The sequence below is a fragment of the Enoplosus armatus genome, chromosome 8 (assembly GCF_043641665.1).
Source record: "Enoplosus armatus isolate fEnoArm2 chromosome 8, fEnoArm2.hap1, whole genome shotgun sequence".
NCBI classification, from domain to species: Eukaryota; Metazoa; Chordata; class Actinopteri; order Centrarchiformes; family Enoplosidae; genus Enoplosus; species Enoplosus armatus.
In genome coordinates, this window is record NC_092187.1 from 26,473,313 (window position 1) to 26,490,308 (window position 16,996).

Below are 16,996 nucleotides of genomic sequence, written 5' to 3' on the forward strand. Positions count from 1 at the left end.
ATGTAACAGACAAGTTAGTGTGTAAACAACTGTGAGATTAGCAAAAAAGTCGCTAAAACAAGGAGAGAGCTATGAGTGTTAAGCAGAACTAGTGTACGTTTAAGTGGTTAGCGGGTGATTAGCCGCTGTAATGAAATGTATAACAAATATAACTTGTTTGAGCTTAGAGCAGCCAAACACACGCTACCAGTGACACAGAAACCGGAAGTGAAGCAATACGCTTATCGCAGTGCGTCAGCAGCGAGATGCAACTTCACTCGAGTATACAGTATAGTAAATGTCATATTATTATATGACCTATATGGCATATACTATACTATGATACTGTATCACCCAATAATGACATATTATACTATGACATCACACTAATATATATCATAGTATAGTGTCACAGGATAGGGATGTCATAGTGTGCAATGTCATAGTACAGGACATATGTAATATGCCATAGTATACAGTTGTGCTCATAAGTTTACATACCCTGGCAGAATTTGTAAAATGTGTACCATTCTTTAATGAAAACATGAATGATCGGGCAAAATAAATTTCTTTTATTTTAAATGGGATTCAAACTAAACTATGAGGCATCTAAAAAAAAAAAAAGCACAATCATTAAATAAAGCATAACAATAGAGAAAATACTGAGCTGGTCCCTGTTCAAAAGTTTGCATACCCTTAGTTCTTAATACTGTGTATTGCCCCCTTTAGCATCAATGACAGCTTATAGTCTTTTGTGATAGTTGTGGATGAGGCCCTTAGGCTATCTTCTGGCAACTCGACCGTGCAGCCCACTTTTCTTCAAGTGTCTCCTTATTGTGCATCTTGAAACAGCCACACCACTTTTCTGTAGAGAAGTCTGTATGTCAGCTGAAGTTATTCATGGGTTTTTCTTTGCGTCCCAAACAATTTTCCTGGCAGTTGTGGCTGAAATTTTTGTTGGTCTACCTGACCGTGGCTTGGTATCAACAGAACCCCTTCTTTTCCACTTTTTTATCAGAGTTTGAACACTACTGATTGGCATTCTCAAATGTTTGTAAATCTTTTTATATCCTTTTCCTGTTTTATAAAGTTCAACTACCTTCTCTCGCAGGTCCTTTGACAGTTCTTTTGCTTTCCCCATGGCTCAAAATCCAGCAAAGTCAGTGCAGCACTAGAGGAAATGTGCAGGGGTTTGTCAAGAGCCCAGAGACTCACTGACTTTTTATACACAGACACTAATTGCATGCAAACAGGTGACAGGTGTGGACAGTTACCCTTACTAGCCATTTAAACCTGCTTGTGTCAACTCGTGTGCATATTATAAGGCCAAAACCTCAAGGGTATGTATACTTTTCATCAGGGCTGTTTGGGTGATTCAACTTGTCATTATGATTTAAAAAGAGCAAATACAATTGCGTGATAATAAATAACTTCGTCTGACCACTAACCCTGAATGAAAGAAAAGTTTTTCCATGATCAAACATATTTTCTAAAAAAATGGGCAATATTTCTGCCAGGGTATGTAAGATTATGAGCACAACTGTATGATATTGTGATGTCATTGGATAGTATATGTCATAGAATGTGATTTTGTAGTATAGTATAACATGAAATAGTATAGTGTGGCAGTCAATGGCAGCTTCAACAGGTTTAATAGGAAAACATCCACAGAAACCAGAGTGACACTGGTTTCATGATGCTGTCCACTTGCTCCTTTCAGGTTCATATTTTCTTGAATGGACACAGCAGCACACCTATAGATGGAAACAGACACCACAGCTGCTGCAGTCTGACAGTCTGCTTAGATCAGCTTCCATTAAAAACACACCGAGTCAGTTTCAGTGTCACAAACACAGTCCCATCCTGAGGGTCAAAGGTCAGCTGCTTCGGCATCTGAGTTCAACAATTCATACTGCTCTTCATCCTCCTCTTCACTTCTTCTTACGGACCACTGTCCACCCGTCATCTTCATCCTGAGGAGGAGGAGGAGGAGGAGGATTTGTCCTGCTGACTGATGGACTGGATGATTCACACTCCATCACCTGAACAGAGACATGAATTATTATTTGTGCTACAAATAACCAACAAGAGTCCTGAATCATGTGACTGATGATCTGAGCTATGGTTTACAACAGGTTACGTTCAATCACAACAACAGTGACACATCACAGTATAGTAGTCGTAGCGAAGTATAGTCATTGTATGAATATCGGTGAGTTGAAGAATTGAATGAATGATAAAACAACAATTCCATGAGCTTTGCTCTGGTTCAATGCTGAACGACATTTTGCTGTTCTGGTTCTCACTGTATGAGAGCCAATTCAGTATGAAATGTATTGTCACGCCCACTAGATGCCGAAAGGATATGGAACCCCTATTAAAAAGGAAGTGAGGCCTACAGAAATGGGGCGTTTTTAGTACTGGGAGCGAGAGTGAGGATGGCAGGAAACAGTTTTTTGACCACGTTTTTGATTTATGGGCCAAGTGAACTTCAGTTAAAAAGAACATGTTGATAATATAGGAATAAAGAAATAAATAAAAAGGAGAAGCCTTATTTTGTAGGATGCTTGGAACTCATCTATACTGATTTTCACACACCGGCATCTACAGGAAAGCTTATTATATTTTCAGTTATATTTAGTAGTAGTAAGTAGTAGTAGTTCCTGATTTCTTTCATTGTGGATTATAAATGCAATATAGAATTAGTTTGTTTTCTTTGAATGTGAGTCTGAACTCCCCCTCTGTCTCTGCACTGGCTGACAACTTGAAAAGAGGTAGGAGAAGCCGCTACACACTGTATTGAAACCATTTTAGGTTCAGATGAACAGGATGTATGAAGAGGTTTCCTTTAAGCTCCATCCACACAGGTAAGTCAGAGGATAACGCTGAACGTTCATTATTATCTGATGATGGTCAATAATGAATCTGATTGTTTTTCTTGACAACATCTGTAACTGCTGAAACAAAACAGTGTTTTATCATCTATAGCCTGGTTATAATTTTCACAGAAATAAATGATCAGTCTAATACAAATGTAAACAATTGTCCCTTTATTTATATGTGCAGGTGACACACCTGAAGAAATCAGTCATCATGGATGTGATTGCAGATAGTTTATTATACTCATAACAATGTATCTGCTGAGTGTGTGTGAGTGGAAGAAGTACTTACAACCTTTACTTCAGTTGTAGTCGTAATCCCACTGTGTACAAATACTCTTAACAAGTAAAGGTCCTACATTCAGAACCTTGCTTATGTGAAAGTACAGAAGTATTAACCGCAAAATGCAGCTCTAGGTGTATAAATACTGTGACAAAATGCTCAGTCCACGGAGGAACGCTCGTATTCAGACACTGTGCCTTTAAATGAGACGCCAGGACTTCTGTAAGGTTGTGATGTCACAACTATACAGTTGCCGCCCACAGCCACGCCCCTAGCAGGTCATCTCCTCCAATCACAGCACACCCATCAAGTACAGGGGTGCTCATATACCACTCAGTCTGTCCGAGTTAACTGAGTGCTTTGCTCAGGACAACTCTTCAGGTGCAAAATGAGCATAATATGGGACCTTTAAGTACCGTCATCAGATAACAATGAAGCTTCATCATTTTCCTCTGACTCACCTATGTGTAACCTGACCAATCAGAGCTCAGTGTGTGTGACAGGTGAAACGTACCTGTATTTCATCATCACTGTCTTCACCAGATTGTGTGGGTGGGGCTGTGACCTTTGCCCTCTGACTCTTCTGTGTCAGATGGTTGATGGTGTCTTTGAGCTGCTGCAGCGCTCCCTGCTGCCACTGACTGAACACCTGCAGCAGACTGATGGACACCTGCAGATACACAGAGGGTTAACGGTGTGACATCATAGATCCACACCTGTGGATACACAGAGGGTTAACGTGTGACATCATACATCCACACCTGCGGATACACAGAGGGTTAACGTGTGACATCATATATCCAAACCTGCGGATACACAGAGGGTTAACGTGTGACATCATACATCCACACCTGCGAATACACAGAGGGTTAACGTGCGACATCATACATCCACACCTGCGGATACACAGAGGGTTAATGTGTGACATCATACATCCACACCTGCAGATATATAAAATTGACTTGACTTAAATAAATTCAGTTAAACTGATTCTGTGTCAGCAGACTGACGTTTTATTAAACTGGTGCCAACATCTTTTACTGACTTGAAAATAAAACAAACTGTAAACACACATCTGTGTGTTTCTCTGTGTGTGTGTGTGTGTGTGTGTGTGTGTGTGTGTGTGTGTACCTGAGGTAAACTCCCATCATCCACCACTGTGTCAAACTCCTGATCCATCAGTTGGGCGATGAAGTCCTCGACCTCATACTGCTGCAGGTCAGCTGATCACACACACACACACACACACACACACACACACACACACACACACACACACACACACACACACACACACACACATTCAGGTATTTATACATTACAATATATCATAAAATACTCACACCGACATGTAGAGAATATTTCCAGAATAAATCTGTTACTGTTTCCGTTTTATTTTGCCACTTTAAGAGTGAGATCATCTCTGTTTACACCTTACAGGTAAACTAAGACGCATATTAATGACAATTAACAGCTTGAAACATAATTAAAGATAATGATTAAGCTAGTCAGTTAGCTTTAGTTTGACTTTATTTTTCATTCATTTTTTAAAATCTTGTAAATATGTAAATAATTATGTTAAGACATCACAAATATGCAAATTAATGTGTCGCATTCAGCTTGTTGCGATCAATCTGTCCAGAATTGATTTTCTGTGAGAGAAATACACACAGACATATATACTAATACTGTAATACTAATAACAGCTGATCGATATCTTGTGATGGAACAATCAATCAATGATAAACTACCCCAGTATAAACACACAGAATAAACAGCTACTGTCAGCTGACAGGTCACCATGGTTACCTACTGTTATCAAGGAAATACTGCTGGACCACATCCACCATCCAATCAGCTTTCTGCTGCCCGTACACGCCTCCAAAACCGTTATCCACCGCAATCTGACACACACACACACACACACACGTGAGTCTGTGACCTTTGACCTCGAGCAGAGTGAGACATCTCCATATAACATGTCCATGTTAAGTCTGATCATTATAAAATACTTTAAACCATCTCAGTTAGTGACTCTGGCATGCTGGTTACCATAGAAACCACTGACTTGCTTCATATCTGCTCCCGTCTTCAGCTAAACTAAATACAGCTGACAGTCGAGTCCATTTGTTTTGTAAATTGATTTGTTTTATTGCAGTTGGTTGCCGTGGTGACTAATTAATGCAAGCTGAAATAAATGCTGTTTTGCTACATAATCATGTTCACTGAGCAGCTGCTGCATTAATAAATGATTAACACTTTAGTTTGACTTTCACAGTTTCTCACTTTCTCACTCCACCTGTTTCTGTTGTTGTGTCACAACCGAACAACACACCTGAGACCTGAACCGCGAAGCAGGTCCAACACACCTGAGGCCTGAACCGCGAAGCAGGTCTGCACAGCAAGACAGCTTCTCCTCTTCAAGAGGCTTCACAAACAGCCGCATCACGCTGAGCGCTCACACGACACTGGTTATCAACTCAGTAAGTCAACCCAGGGTTTCACAATCCAGCCACGAGTGTGTCCACATAAAAGGGGCGGGGTTTTCAGCATTGGACCAACCACAAACATGGACACGTCTACTGGCAGCAGAGCGGCATATTTTACAACTGAAGAGCAAACTATAATATTAGACAAAGAAGGAGCACACAGGAGTAAACAGGAGTCATGCCCTCCGACCAGAATCTATAGCTCTCATATAAAACACCGTCAGGGAAAGACAAAGGGCTGCTGGTCTCTGAACACTCTCATGATCCGCCCCGAGCTCCACGGGATCTTCTATGATTGGTGATGTCGCTTTCAAAGAGAGCTGATTGGTCAGTAGGTGATGCTTTTATACGAGTTGATCTGTTATCTGGAACAAACTGCTCCGGAGCAGGTTAGGTGTGCAGCATAAGTTACCATGGCGATGTATCCAGGTAAGAAGTGAACCCCGGTCGTGACCCTGGAAACACAGGGTTAACCCTGAAGGTACCTCGCTGACCTCAAATCCTGCTTCACAGTACAGGCCTCTGATAAATGATTGGCTGTTTGCTCCGTTAGCAAGGGATCTGATTGGCTGTTTATGAGATCAGAGAACAGATTAAACATCACCAAACATACATTTCCACACTTCCATGAACATGTCAAGTGGAACCGTATTATTATTTGCTGCAGAAAGAAAAATGATGTATTTCCAACCAAACAATTCCCACAGTGAATACGAAACTGCTCTCCAATAAGTTCCATGAATAACTTCAACTTCATTCAAGTATGAAAAGAGGCTTCTCCACATGTCACAGTTTGAACTCTTTCATCTTCTCTGGTTTGTTGCTGCAGAGAAACTCCAACATGTCTGGTTCATGAGGCTTGGGGGGGGGGGGGGCATCATCGATCTTATTTATATTCACTGCTGTTAGTCTTCATCTTCATCAATGAAGTCGCCTGGATACGTCAAATTAAATCCAAACTGGGACAGACTTAAGACAGGCGGACTCTCGGATCCGACTCCTATTTACCTTATATTTTTACATGCCTGTTGTCTGTCAAATTATATGTTATATGTTAAAAAAATGTAGCACCATCAGACCACGGCACTACTTGGCAATAAACAGTTTCTGATTCTGAACTGATTCTGATTCCTGAATGGGGATTCGTGTAAACTCTGCAGTCTGTAGCCTGTTAGCTTTAGCCTGTTAGCTTTAGCCCGTTTAGCTTTAGACAGTCCGTCAGTGTGTCTTCTCTCTGCGGTTACCTGTCTGTCAGCTCTGCCGTCGGTCATCATATTTACCTGTAGAACCGGCCAGGTGTCAAGAACCGCTCGGACTCCCTCCGTGAAGACCTCACGTGGAGCTGCGGAGGCCGCCATGTTGGATCTGACAGACAGAAACAGTCAAGTGAAGAACCAGAGTCCAGATCAGCCAGAAACGGCTGATCCAGATTTGATGATCTGACCCTGATCCTGAAGGATCACCAAACAGCCTGAAGTGTATTTAATTGGTTTATTAATGACGGACCGTTAAATGACGTAACTGCGTTTAAAATCTGCAGACGCACTGTTTCTACTGTGTTTGCGCGTGCGTTTGATATTCACATTTGAAATGAGGTTTTCATATTTTCTGCCGCTTTCTTTTTTAATTATTATAAAAAAGACAAAAGGACAAACATGCACGTGGCAACATAAATCAAACGGAAGGACAGTAAATTATAATAATCGTTTTTATTAAGTGATAATTAAATCTAAAAAACGTAATTTTTTTAATTCAATTTTATTTGTATAGCGCCAAATCACACTTTACAAGTAGAGCAGGTCTAGACCGATTCTTTATAATATTATTACAGAGACCAACAGGTCCCACCATGAGAAGCACTATGGAGAGAGGAGAGGAACAACTTCCTTTAAGGGGCAGAAACCTCGAGCAGAACCAGACTGTAGGCGGGTGAGAGAGAGAGAGACATAGAGACACAGACAGACAGACAGACAGGCAGAGATGTATAGTAGCACTAGCAGTTGCCATAGCAACTATAATTATAATAACAATGGAAATATGACTGATACTAGTAGTTACAGCTGTAATAATAACTGAAATATGATTAACAATAGCAATAAAAACTTTCATAGTAACAGAACTACGACTAAAAATAATAAGTGATGAGAATAAGTGATGAGAGTCAAGCAGGCCCATGGCAGCAGCAGCGAGGCATACCAGGACCACGATCCACAGGAACCTGCAAGATGACAAAGCACAAAGAAACTCCGGTGAAGATATAAAGTTAGTAACATGCATTGGAGGGACATGAATGTGTAAATATGGAGAGGGAGAGAAGGAAAGCTCAGTGCATCATGGGAAGTCCCCCAGCAGTCTAGGCCTATAGCAGCATAACTAGGGGCTGGTCCAGGCAGGCCTGAGCCAGCCCTAACTATAAGCGTTATCAAAAAGCAAAGTTTTAAGCCTACTCTTAAAAGTAGAGAGTGTGTCTGCCTCCCGGACCCAAACTGGGAGCCGATTCCACAGGAAAGGAGCTTGATAGCTGAAGGCTCTGGCTCCTGTTCTGCTTTTGGAGACTCTGGGAACCACAAGTAACCCTGCATTCTGGGAGCGCAGTGCTCTAGTGGGGTAATAGGGTATTATGAGCTCTTTAAGATATGATGGTGCCTGACCAGTAAGAGCTTTGTAGGTCAGGAGAAGGATTTTAAACTCTATTCTGGATTTTACAGGGAGCCAGTGCAGAGAAGCTAATACAGGAGAAATATGATCTCTTTTCCTGGTTCCTGTCAGTACACGTGCCGCAGCATTCTGGATCAGCTGGAGAGTCTTCAGGGACCTATTGGGACAGCCTGATAATAAGGAATTGCAATAATCCAGCCTAAACGTGACAAATGCATGGACTGATTTTTCTGCATCTGTTTGAGACAGGATCTTCCTGATGTTTCAATGTTACGGAGGCGAAAGAAGGCAGTCCTTGAAGTTTGTTTTACGTGGGAGTTAAAGGACATGTCCTGATCAAAGACAACTCCGAGATTCCTCACGGTGGCGCTGGAGGCCAGGGCAATGCCATCTAGGGTAACAATATCCTTAGATACTGTGTTTCTGAGGTGTTCAGGGCCAAGAACAATAACATCTGTCTTGTCCGATTTCAACATCAGATTCAATTCAATTCAATTCAATTTTATTTATATAGCGCCAAATCACAACAAAAGTCATCTCATGACACTTTACAAAAAAGAGCAGGTCTAGACCGACTCTTTATAATGTTATTACAGAGACCCAACAGTTCCCACCATGAGCAAGCACTTTGGTGACAGTGGCAAGGAAAAACTTCCTTTTAAGAGGCAGAAACCTCGAGCAGAACCAGACTCTAGATGGGCGGTCATCTGCTTTGACCGGTTGGGTTTGGGAGGGAGAGAGAGAGAGAGAGAGAGAGAGAGACGGAGGGAGAGAGAGAGAGGGGGAGAGACAGACAGACAGACAGAAAGAGACAGAGAGAGAGAGATAGACATAGAGACACAGATAGACAGACAGACAGACAGATAGGCAGAGATGTATAGCAGCACTAGCAGTAGAAATAGCAGCTATAATTATAATAATACTGGAAATATGACTGATAATAGTAGTCACAGCTGTAATACTAGCTGAGATTAATAATAGCAGCTTTAATAGTAACAGAACTACGACTAAACATAATAACTGTAGTGATGAGAGTCAGGCAGGCCCATGGCAGCAGCACCCAGGCGTACCAGGACCACGATCCACAGCAACCTGTGAGACGAGAAAGCTCAAAGAAACTCCGGGGAAGAAATAAAGTTAGTAACATGCATTGGAGGTTGATGAATGTGCAAAGATGAAGAGGGAGAGGAGGAAAGCTCAGTGCATCATGGGAAGTCCCCCAGCAGTCTAGGCCTATAGCAGCATAACTAGGGGGCTGGTCCAGGCATGCCTGAGCCAGCCCTTAACTATAAGCGTTATCAAAAAGCAAAGTTTTAAGCCTACTCTTAAAAGTAGAGAGTGTGTCTGCCTCCCGGACCCAAACTGGGAGCCTATTCCACAGGAGAGGAGCTTGATAGCTGAAGGCTCTGGCTCCTGTTCTGCTTTTGAAGACTCTAGGAACCACAAGCAGCAGACGATTGCAGGTCATCCAGGTCTTTAGGTCCGTAAGGCATGCCAGGAGCTTAGCTAACTGATGAGGTTCTTCTGGCTTGATCGATAGATAGAACTGGGTATCGTCCACATAGCAATGAAAATGTATGGAGTGTTTTCTAGTAATATCTCCTGAAGGAAGCATATATAAGGTGAATAATATTGGTCCAAGTACAGAACCTTGTGGAACTCCATGACTAAATAAATACGACTTAAACCAGCTTAGTGCGGTTCCTGTAATGCCAATTAAATGTTCCAGTCTCTGTAATAGGATATGATGGTCAATGGTGGCGAATGCAGCACTAAGATCTAACAAAACAAGTACAGAGACAAGTCCTTTGTCGGACGCAGTTAGAAGGTCATTTGTAACTTTCATCAGTGTTGTCTCTGTGCTATGATGACCTCTGAAACCTGACTGAAAGTCCTCAAGCAACTTATTGTCATGAAGAAAGTCACACAGCTGGTTGGCGACTGCTTTCTCAAGAATCTTAGAGAGAAAGGAAGGGTTAGATATAGGTCTATAGTTGGCTAAAACCTCTGGATCAAGAGTGGGCTTTTTAAGAAGTGGTTTAATTACAGCTACTTTAAAGGACTGTGGTACGTAGCCTGTTAATAAAGACAGACTGATTATGTCTAGTAAAGAAGTGCTGACTAAAGCTAAAACCTCTTTAAATAGCCAAGTTGGGATAGGGTCTAAGAGACAAGTGGATGGCTTAGATGAAGAAATAGTTTTAGTAATTTGGTGAAGGTCGATGGGAGAAAAGCAATCAGGTTTTACAGCTGTTTCTGAGATTCCTATGTTTGGAGGTAAGGTACCACCTGAAGACAGGAGGTGATCAATTTTGTCTCTAATAGTTAGAATTTTATCATTAAAGAAGCTCATGAAGTCATTACTGCTGAGGGTTATAGGAATACATGGCTCAATAGAGATATCTGGTGTAGGCTTTTTTGCCTAATGGCATGTAGTCCAGTAATAGGAATTCAAAAGTTATTGAATAATGGTCCAATAACAAAGGATTCTGTGGAAAGACTATTCGATGTTCAATTTCAACTCCATATGTCAGAACCAGGTCAAGGGTGTGATTAAAACAGTGAGGGGGTTTCTGTACCCTCTGACAGAAGCCGATCGAATCCAATAATGAGATAAACGCAGTACCAAGGCTATCCTTATCAACGTCCACGTGAATATTAAAATCACCTACGATAATTACTTTGTCTGTTTTATGGATTAAACCTGATAAAAACTCTGAGAATTCAGATAAAAATTCAGAGTATGGACCTGGAGTGCGGTACACTATAACGAATAAGACTGGCTCCTGTGTTTTCCAGGTTGGGAGTGAGAGACTCACAACAAGGCTTTCCAATGAGTTATGCAATGATAATCCAGTTTAGGTCTAGAGTTCATCAACAGGCTTGAGTGAAAGATGGCTGCAACTCCACCTCCTCGGCCGGTGCCTCGAGGGATGTGAGTATTAGTATGACTGGACGGAGTGGATTCATTCAGGCTGACATACTCTTCATGACACAGCCAGGTTTCTGTCAGACACAGTAGATCAATATGATTATCTGATATTAACTCGTTTACTACTACAGCTTTAGATGACAGAGATCTGATGTTTAACAGTCCACACTTCATTTTTGCTATTGTTTTGGCCTATAGCAGTGGTGGTTTTAATTTTTATTAAGTTTTTATTAATGACTCCTCTCCTGTTTATTTTTGATTGAATTAATTTAAGTGGTGGGGGGGCAGACACAGTTATTATGGGGTTTTGGGTGGGTAACTGCTCTAATGGAAGCGCAGAGATGCGTGTAGGACTGCGACTCTGCCTCCTGGTCTGGACTCTGGGTTGTCACAGTTTCGGTTCACTAATAAAGTCGGTCAGATTTCTAGATATGAGAGCCGCTCCATCCAAAGTGGGATGAATGCCATCTCTCCTCATCAGACCAGGTCTCCTCCAGAAAGTCCGCCAATTATCTACGAAGCCCACATCGTCTGCTGGAGACCACCTCGACAGAGGTCCCATATTGTAGAAAGTGGGATGTCCATGTCCATGTCTTGTTGGATTATAAAGCAGCTCTAATTGATAAATAAATAAATAAATAAATATTGTGAAAGTATCAAAATGCTCAGTCCACGTATTCAGACACTGTGCCTTTAAACAAGCCGTCAGGACTTCTGTAAGGTTGTGATGTAACACCTATACAGTCACTGCACTCAGCCACGCTCCCAGCAGGTCATCACACCCGCAAAGTACAAGGACGCTCATCCACCGCTCAGTCTCTGCTCACTACGACTCTGCAAGTGTTTAGAGGTTGTTCAGTTTGTCGGCTTGTTTCAGACAGACGGTGAACAGAGGGGCTGCATGAAGATGAAGAAGGACTTATTGAACCGTGAATCATGCAAAGCTGCTCTAGTGGAGTCCAGAATAACCATACAGAGGTGAAACTAGCATATTATGGGACCTTTAAAAAAAATAAAAAACGGAACCGTTTTATGATTATATTATTATTATTATTATTAAAGGATGAATCTGAATGTGTTATTAGACAATGAAGAAAAGCTCAATATGTTCGATTATAATTGATTATAAGCCAAATGTTCAGCTGCTTTGTCATTGATGATCATTATTATTATTGTTTTTATTATTAGTATTCAGCGTGCGTCTCCAGCAGGAGGCAATAGCTGATCTCAGATCTGTCTGGTTGTTAGTTACATCAATAGACACGTTTCTGCCTCCAGAGCTACTGAGTCTGGATCTATAAGCCACCTACTGCCCCACATTCCTGCTAAACACCCGCCGATACAAATATTATGATTAGTCTCGTTATTATTATTTCTATGGTTATGATCTTTATCAATATTAATAGCACTACCATAACTATTACTTTACATTTCTATGTAACTGTATGTCTCTTTCTTCTCTGCCGATCATGATGAAGCTGATCTTGATCAAATCAGTTTAACAGAAACAAAAACTGTTTTTATTCTCAGTGCAGAAACAACTCACATCAAAAGTATAAATACACACAGTAAATATATAAAACATACATACAGTACATGGCCAAAAGTATGTGGACAGCTGAACATTCCCTCCTTTGTCACGTCTCTTAATCTGACCTTTAATTTGACAAAATAAAACCCTTTTAAAACAAAAACGTAGACTTTAAGAACATGACTTTCCCCTTACTTTGAAATATTTGATAAATCCATTAATGATCATCTTTTTCCTCACCTATACGCTAAATTTAATGCCACACCAAAACAATCCATTAATTAATAGATCAATTAATTTATGATATGAAAAAGGGTTCTTCAATGGATTACCTGTACAGTTTAAGGGTTTTTTAAGGCATAAAAAACATCTTAACCAAAAAATGTGGATCTTCATGTATTACTGTCAATTAACTTGCCCCTTCATTATCACCCTTAAATTTCAGTAAAATACCGTAAATCATTATGAATGATTAATAAATTCATTGACCTTCATTTGTCATGTAAAAATGTTTTTCTTCATGATAAAATAGAATGAAACCAAAATCCTTTTCTCTTTCATTCAAAATCAAAGGCTCTTAAGATATAAAGTCATGGGATTTCATTAATGTATCTATTATGGAATGTATTAATGTTTACTTAAAAAATGTAACCCACAAAAAACATATAAATATATAAATGCCTTTATATACTGCAAACAGTTAATTTATAATTTTCTTTTTAACCCTTTCAAACCCCATTAAGAAACCTTAATTACATCATTATTAATGGGATTTAGGGTGAAAGTTAATGGACTCGACAGTTGTGGGCCCTCCCAAAGGGTCCCAAAATAAATCTGAGGGGTCACAAGATGATTTCTCATGTGTGAAATACAGGATACTTTCAACCAGGTGTGTCCACATACTTTTGTCCACACAGTTTTAAATCATGCAACGTGTCTCCTCACAGAAATAAGCTGCAGAAACAAACAGACAGAAAAGTAAAGATGTTGAATCATACAGCCTCTCAACCAGCAACAAACTCTACAGACACTGAGAGATAAAGTTGAGAGTTTGATGATCGAGACAACAAAGAGTTTCAGATGAGTGTGATTCTACTGTCTGTCAGGACCCTTTTATTGTGAAAAGACAGCACTTCCTGCTCCTCTCTTGCTTTCTGAGTAAAATCTCATTCAGACAGAATTTCACTGCAGGAGATAATTCAATATTCAATCCTTCACACGCTCTCATTCTTCTTCTATTGTGATTTCTATTCTACTGATTTAATATTAAATGTTATTATTAGTAAAATCTCGTTTGGAATCAAACTTCATATTTAGGGAGTTTTTATTGAAGCTGGAGTGGCAGATGTTCAAATGTCCATTTTTTCTGAACACTTAAACAACTTAAAGACTTCATTGTTGACCTTGGAATCATTAGAAGATCATGTGATTCAATCAACTACTAAATAGACCTTGTGATGAGACTTTTTTGTCAATGATTTCTTCACTGAGACTTTTTGAAAACTTTGGAAAACTCAAATGGCTCAAGTTGTTCTCAGAAAAAAAGACAAATGAAACCAAAGTGAATGTGATAATCTTTTTACGATCAAAGTTATTGAACTGAACTGAAGTGAATACCTGGATCAGAATCTGAATTTGTGGTTGGAAAAGTTGAAACAATCATTGTGGTTTTCTATGGAAGCAAATAACAATAATAATAATAACAATAATAATAACAATAATAATAATAATAATAATAAGACTGTGATGAGCGACTGAAGACTTGATTGTGAAATTTAATCACTGAATACTAAAAGTTGAAATTTAAATGCCACATAACGTTTTACTTTGAAAACCATCCTCCCTGATATTTATATTTCAAATTGTGAAATTTCAAAAACCTTCTTCCTCTTGTTTTTTTCAGTTTAGAGGTTTGTATCACATGACTGATAGAGCGTAACCTGATTGGACGGAGGTCTGATAGTTGATGATTCTCCTCATCCTGAATTTTAGTGTCTGAATTTCACTGATCCAATTTGAGCAACTTGATTTTTGGGCTGAATTTGAATAACTGGATGATCTGAAGTTGTAAACCCTGAACAATCACTTAATGGTTCAAAAATCTTCCAAAATGTTGTTGAAATGACACCACTTGATCTACTGTATGTGACTGAGTGAAAAACACGAGTGCTGAATTGAGAATCAAAATGTGAAAAAGTCCTTTAAACTGACTGCATCTGAGAATGGTCAGAAACACAAACTGATCCTGAACCAGCTGCAGCAGGTCCGAAGAAGAATCCATCAGACTAATATTTCATCACCTCGTCTGTCTGAAATATTAAATCCTGTCTGAGCGAGACTGAAGCAGCAGAGCAGACACTTCAACATAAATGAATAAATAAATGTGTGAGGAGGTTTAAAAGCACTGATGGAACAAGTTAACATTGAAAGTCAGAACTGCATCTGGAACCAGGATGACTGCCTATTTCTATTTCTGAAGTAGGCGTGTCAGATGTGTTAGCCAATCAGCAGCCACGCGTCGTATTTGTTCTCAGCTGCCATAGTTGCCACAACAGGGTGTTCAACGCACCATCGTTTCCGTTTTAATAAACATTTTGTACAGAGATGTTGCAGCTCATCAGAGTCCTGAACTACACAGCAGGACAGCTTCACGAACAGCCGCATCACGCTGAGCGCTCACACGACGCTTATCAACTCAGTAAGTCAACCCAGGGTTTCACAATCCAGCCACGAGTGTGTCCACATAAAAGGGACGGGGTTTTCAGCATAGGACCAATCACAAACATGGACACGTCTACTGGCAGCAGAGCGGCATATTTTACAACCGAAGAGCAAACTATAATATTAGACAAAGAAGAAGAAGTTCAATACATCATCCAGGCTGAAAGCAGCACAGCTGCAGCTGCCAACAACCCCCACTGTGTGACTGAAGGCTTCTAATATCACTGCCCCATCATGAGGGCCCGAGCAGATCTGACTGATTACATTTGTGTGTTCTATTAAATTCATGTGTTGCGAGATGTGTTCTTATGGCATGTTTGACAGTTTTAGTTTTATTCTGTCAGCTGCAGCCCCAGAGTTTCAAATAAAACATAAATATAAAAGCATGATTCAAAGCGGTGAGTAGGCTTACTTTCATATCTTCTAAGAACAACAAGTACAAGGCTTCAGTACTTCAGTCAGTCTCTGCTGGAGGATGATATCAGCACACAGGAGTAAACAGGAGTCATGCCCTCCGACCAGAATCTATAGCTCTCATATAAAACACCGTCAGGGAAAGACAAAGGTCTGCTGGTCTCTGAACACTCTCACGATCCGCCCCGAGCTCCACGGGATCTTCTATGATTGGTGATGCCGTTTTCCAAGAGAGCTGATTGGTCAGTAGGCGATGCTTTTATACGAGTTGATCTGTTATCTGGAACATAAACTGCTCCGGAGCAGGTTAGGTGTGCAGCATAAGTTACCATGGCGACGTATCCAAGTGAACCCTGTCGTGACCGTGGAAACACAGGGTTAACCCTGAAGGTATCTCGCTGACCTCAAATCCTGCTTTGTAGTACAGGCCTCTGGTATAACGGAGGTGATAGACAGGTGAGGCTCAGCAGGGAAAAGTCATAACACAAACAGTAATGACTGAGCTTGTTTGAAGTTGGAGGCATCCTGTCAGCAGTTTTACAGACGTCTCTTTTGTAATAGAGGTCTATGGGGAACATAATTTTTTATTTGCAGTACTGCGAGTGACCACACTATTAATACTATTAATACATCCATGCTAACATGTGTCAACAGGTATCAACATATTAACTAACAGTGCATTAAGAACTCTTGAAACGCATTAAGAACTCTTGACCCGTCTTCAGTTAGTAGTGTAGTGTTCGAAGAATTTTAACAGGTGAATCACTCTGAACCTGTCTGACCAGTCATGTTACAGCTTTTCTGCTCAGTACCGTTCCACTCACACCTGACTGTTGGACACACAGACGACCCAGGTACACTGGTCTGAGCCCTGGAGCCAACACTGGGCCAATGCTGGGCCGAGGTCAGTGAAGCTGCAGAGTTACATGACACAACTATCAAAATAGGAGCCTATTCAGAAATAAACGTTCTGATCCTTGAACATTCAGCTGTTTCCTGCTGTGATCAATGCTTCGATGTTTGTTTAAAGGGTTTTTGTTTTGAACCTGTGATCTCCTGTTGGTTCACCTGTCCTGGTGAGTCCTGGTCTCTCAGATGTCCATGTTGGAC

General features: G+C 40.5%; 1 protein-coding gene across 1 annotated transcript; it reads right to left on the bottom strand.

Moving 5' to 3' along the window:
- Positions 1 to 1,620: 1,620 nt before the first annotated feature.
- tsr2 (TSR2 ribosome maturation factor) lies at positions 1,621 to 6,988 on the bottom strand. The gene is made up of 5 exons (XM_070910879.1): positions 6,911 to 6,988; positions 4,955 to 5,045; positions 4,273 to 4,364; positions 3,656 to 3,811; positions 1,621 to 2,021 (listed from the first exon to the last, which is right to left on the bottom strand). The coding sequence occupies exons 1-5, from the start codon at positions 6,986 to 6,988 to the stop codon at positions 1,911 to 1,913; spliced, it is 528 nt and encodes a 175-aa protein (XP_070766980.1). The 3' UTR covers positions 1,621 to 1,910.
- Positions 6,989 to 16,996: the final 10,008 nt, after the last annotated feature.